Raw genomic sequence first — 5,000 nt, forward strand, 5'->3', positions numbered from 1 at the left:
CAGAGAGGAGGCTGGACGTTATGTCTAACCACTGTGCTGCGTATTTTTTGTTCACCAACTCTCCATATCCCAGGATGAAGTTGTGTGGGTGTGTGTGTGTCTGTGTGGGTAGGTGTGTGTGTGTGTGTGTGTGTGTGTGTGTGTAAAACGTACCCAGGAAGGCCACTCGCGTAATATATATGAGGATTGATTTGCCTTGTTGTCAAGTCATGGCTTTCTTGCAATGCATCCCGAGCTCCTGCAGGTAATAGCGGGACGCGCTCAGTCCAGGGATGATGTAGGAGTGGGTGGCGCCTTCATACCTTTTTGTTGTCTTTTCAGCGAAGAGTTGCTGGCTCAGCTCAAGCTTCCTCGCACCATCCAGGAGGCCAAGACCCGCCATGAACTCGGCTCTCTCTCGCTGCTCGGACAAGGTGAGCATCAAACACTTACGTGGTCGTGAAATGTAATTGAAGTGTAATGAGCGAGAGGAGGATTCTCCACTTCAATGGTGGAATGACCTCTGCCTTTCTACGAATGTGTGGGTAGTTTGATGGCCCGGGAAGTTAATAATCCTTGACTGCAATGCCTCATTCATGACATCTGCTTACCCCAGTGAATGTCCACGATGTCACCACTACGATGGCCAGTTATAAGACTGCCATAGCGACTGAGTTGGTGCAAAAAGTATCCCCTACCTGGCGGACAGTACCTCCTTGCCCACGAGATCATCCCTTTCATTCTGTGTAACTTAATATAATCAAGCGTTGTTGAAGCGTGATCAGACGCATGTTAACGGGAGGTCATTGAACTGAAGAGGGGAAGAGGTTTGATGGGAGGAGACATTGGTAATACTGCATACTAGTTTCCAGAAGTGTTGGACGTGCTTGAATCATACTTTGTTGTGCAGTATTTTTGAGACATAGACGTTGATTTGGCGCGCTCAAAAAACACGCGAAAATTTGACTTTCCGGGGAGAATGGTGGCTTCGGCCGCCCAAAACCTGCAGATGGCGCTCTCTCTCTCTCTCTCTCTCTCTCTCTCTCTCTCTCTCTCTCTCTCTCTCTCTCTCTCTCTCTCTCTCTCTCTCTCCTCTCTCTCTTTCCCCTCCCTCTCTCTCTCTCTATCTTCCCCCTCCCTCTCTCCCTATTCTCTCTCTTCCCTCCTCCCTCCCTCCCCATTCCCTCTCCCTATTTTCTCTTCCCCTTCCCTCCCTCCCCATTCCTTCCCTCCTCTCCCCCTTCCCTTCATCCTTACATTTCCTCCCCTCCCTCCATCTCCCTCATCCCTTTCTATTTCATTTTGTTTTTTATTTATTTATTTATTTTTATTTATTCATTTAATTTATTTTTATTTAAGAGAGGTACCTGCCAAGGCCAACAAAATTGGAAAGAAAAAAAATGTTCCCTGAGGCGCCGGTCCCCAAACTGAGTCAGAAACGATTGTCAAAAATTAGAGGATGAGTGTCTTGAAGCTTCCCTCTTGAGAGAGTAGTCTTGATAAGCGTCCACAGTGTTAGACGAAGACTTTGACTTGTGTTGATGAGGGGAGTAACAGTCTTCGGAGCTTTGTTCTTTATTAACAATATGTACAGAAAGAAGGGGAAGGAAAAGATGTCTCAGAGTGGTTAGTAATTAAGGAAAGATGTGCCAAACAGTTGTACAAGGGCTTAGCATTGACGTGTTTGGGCAAAGCACCTTATCTATTTCCGTCTTTAAGGTATACGTGGAAACAATGAAGGAAGTGATGATATTGCGTGGCTTGCCTCCGTTGTTGTGATGGTTGGACACAAAACAAGAGTAGAAGAAGAAGATGATAATGTGAAGAAAAGAATACGTTCAAGAAGAATTACTTGAAGAAAAAAAAAAAGGAGGAAAATGAATATAAAAAAAGTTGAAGAAAATGATAAGCGTTATGTGATGGTCATTGTCTCTTATTTCCGAACACTCTACTAAAGTGACTCTAAATGAAGTTGATTGTCTAATTATTATTAATTATATTATAGAAGAAAAGGAAAACTGAACACACACACACACACACACACACACACACTGAAATATTCTTTTTCAAAATATTTCGCAAGAACACTATCAAGACTTCCGTCATTATGTAACGCATCCATATATATATATATATATATATATATATATATATATATATATATATATATATATATATATATATATATATATATATATATATATATATATATATAAACACATTTAACATCAGGTCACAAGCACACAGCGAACATCAATATGGACCCAAGTCTCAAACTCACACATCAAATTACAATATAGAAATATATCTGTGTATAAATACATCAGATTACAATATAATAAATATATCTCTATACAAGCACAGCCTGTGTTACCTTACAGAACTTTTCAGTCCCATGGATGTACCTGTGTACTGCTTTGTACATAACCATTGCTGCAACCTCTGCTCTTAACCTAATGACATTCATCCAAGTGTCCTTAATTCATTGTCCTTAATCCACACTATTTTCTTAATTCAATGTCCTTAATCCACATTATTTTCTTAATTCATTGTCCTTAATCCAGACTATTTCCTTAATATAGTGTCCTTAATCCAGACTATTTCCTTAATATAGTGTCCTTAATCCAGACTATTTCCTTAATATAGTGTCCTTAATCCAGACTATTTCCTTAATATAGTGTCCTTAATCCAGACTATTTCCTTAATATAGTGTCCTTAATCCAGACTATTTCCTTAATATAGTGTCCTTAATCCAGACTATTGTCCTTAATCCAGACTATTTACTTAATCTACTGTCCTTAATCCAAATGATGTCCTTAATCTACTCTCCTTAATTGTAGATTCCTTAATTATAATATCCTTAACGACAACATTTTCTTAATCAGTGTATAATCCTCAATCCAGTCTATTTTCTTAATTTACTCTCCTAAATCTGTACTATTTTCTTTATCTGCCATCCTTAAGACGGTAGACAAAGTAGATCATCTACTTAATCTACTGTCGTTAATCCAGACTATTTTTTTTTATTTACTATCCTTAATGTAGACAATTTTCTTCATCTACTATTCTTAATGTAGACTACTTTCTTGAAGTAATATCCTTCATCCAGTCTATCTTCTTAATGTAATATTCTTAATCCAGACCTCTTTCTTAATTTACTATCCTTAATACAAACTATTTACTTGATCTACTATCCTTAATCCAGATTGTTTTCTTAGTCTATCAACCTTGATCTTAATTTCCTTAATCCAGACCATTTTCTTAATCTGTTATCCTTAATTCAGACTATTTTCTTGATTTATTATCTCTAATCCAGTTTATTTTCTTAATCTACTTTTCTTAATTCAGACTCTTTCCTTGATCTACCATTCTTAATCCAGATTTTTTTTGTTAATGCATTAGTCTCAATTTAGACTATTTTTGACTCAGACTTTTTTAATCTACTATCCTCAATCCAGACTATTTTCTTAGTCTACTATTCTTAATCCAGGCCGTTTTATTAATTTGATATTTTTATTTTATTTTCCTTATTTTGTTATCCTTAATCTTCATTTCTTAGTGTAATATTTTCCTATGCAGGCTATTTTCTTAACTAATATCCTTAATCCAGACTATTTTCTTAATCTACTATCCTTTATCTTAATAACCTTGATTTACTGTCCATAATCTTCATTTTCTTAGTCTAATATCTTTAATGAAGAACACAGTTTTATATCCTTAAGCCAGACTATTTTTTCTACTCTATTCACTGCTCCTATTTTCGTTTTGGGATCTTCTTTGAGCGGGATTTTTATTCATCTATTTCTTGCCTCTGCTGACCTCCCTGATGGATAACAAATCGAAACAAAACAAAAAAATCAATCAATCAATAAAATCAAGGCGGAGGCTGAGAGGACGCGGCACCTCTGGGCGTACGCAGACGGAGGACGTGAGTGAGGATGTCGAAGCGGTATCGTTTTCCGTTGAGCGTCAAGGTCATGGACAAATCATCATAATCTATCGCTGCTTGTAATTTACACAGCAGCGTTCGTCCAAACACGAAATCAAACCAGTGGCGCATGTATATCGTGTCCATCTTTCGCAGAGTGTCTGTGCCGCTGCCAAAGTGCAGCAGGACTCGTTTCGGCAGCACAGTCGATTTGCCTGTCCTGCACAGCATCTTGTCCTGACCAGTCTTAGTGATAGAGAATGTTGACGCGTTACCAGTGTTCACCATCACCGTCAGCGGCTCCTCGATGCCTAACGCTCGTGCGGCAAACATGAACGTTTTGTGTTGTGTGTCCAAAGGTTGTCTCCGCCGCAAACGTTTTGGGTGACGCAGGAACAGGATGCTGCTGTCGTCGGGATGGAACTCCTGCCGCACCTCGGCCTCCTGCAGGCGGCTCATGGACATGACTATTAGGTCCAAGGAGTGCTTCCTCACATCCCCGCGTACAATGACCGTCATGCGCGTGTTGACCGCCACGTAGCGACGCAGCATCACCACCACCTCGTCCAGCTCGATCACGTCCAACTCCAGCATGCCAGCCCAGGTAAACAAGTATTTCTTTACCGTCTCTTGCTTGCCCGTGACGATTCCCAGCCTCCGGGCCAGTGTTAGCCTCATGAGGCTGCATGAGGAGCCGCTGTCAAGCTGGACAAGGCACGGGTGGCCGCGCACGGTCGCGGACACCAGGTTTTCTTTCCCAATATTAAGACGGCACCACCTGCTCACGTTCCTCTCCTTGCTGACTCTCTTGGCATCCACCATCAGCCTCACCACGTCGTCTTTGTACCACCCTCTCATCTTCCATCTCTTGATGCCGTGCTTAACGCATTGACAGCACTCCATCTTCCCCCCCTTCTTTCGTTCTCTCCTGCCCTCCCCCCTGCTCTTCTTTGCCTGCTTCTCGTCGTCCTCCGCGTCCTGCCTCTTCCTCTTCTTGTCCTGCTTCGCGTCGTCGTCCTTAACCTGCCTCTTCCTCTTCCTGTCCTGCTTCTCGTCGTCCTCCGTGTCTAGCCTCTTCCTCTTCTTGTCCTGC

At 41.3% G+C, this 5,000-nt stretch overlaps 1 protein-coding gene across 2 annotated transcripts in view; it reads left to right on the plus strand.

The window, feature by feature from the left end:
- The window catches only part of LOC135100321 (protein sprint-like), a 2,672-nt gene extending 580 nt beyond the window's left edge, over positions 1-2,092 (plus strand). Inside the window, exons 2-3 of one of the 2 annotated variants that reach the window (XM_064003159.1) lie at positions 322-413; positions 1,699-2,092. In XM_064003159.1, the coding sequence (XP_063859229.1) occupies positions 322-413; positions 1,699-1,835 (229 nt within the window). In that variant the 3' untranslated portion in view covers positions 1,836-2,092. Of the gene's footprint in view, positions 1-321; positions 730-1,698 lie in introns of those variants that run through there. The other variant, XM_064003160.1, reaches the window with a different exon arrangement.
- Positions 2,093-5,000: the final 2,908 nt, after the last annotated feature.

The sequence above is a fragment of the Scylla paramamosain genome, chromosome 5 (assembly GCF_035594125.1).
Source record: "Scylla paramamosain isolate STU-SP2022 chromosome 5, ASM3559412v1, whole genome shotgun sequence".
NCBI classification, from domain to species: Eukaryota; Metazoa; Arthropoda; class Malacostraca; order Decapoda; family Portunidae; genus Scylla; species Scylla paramamosain.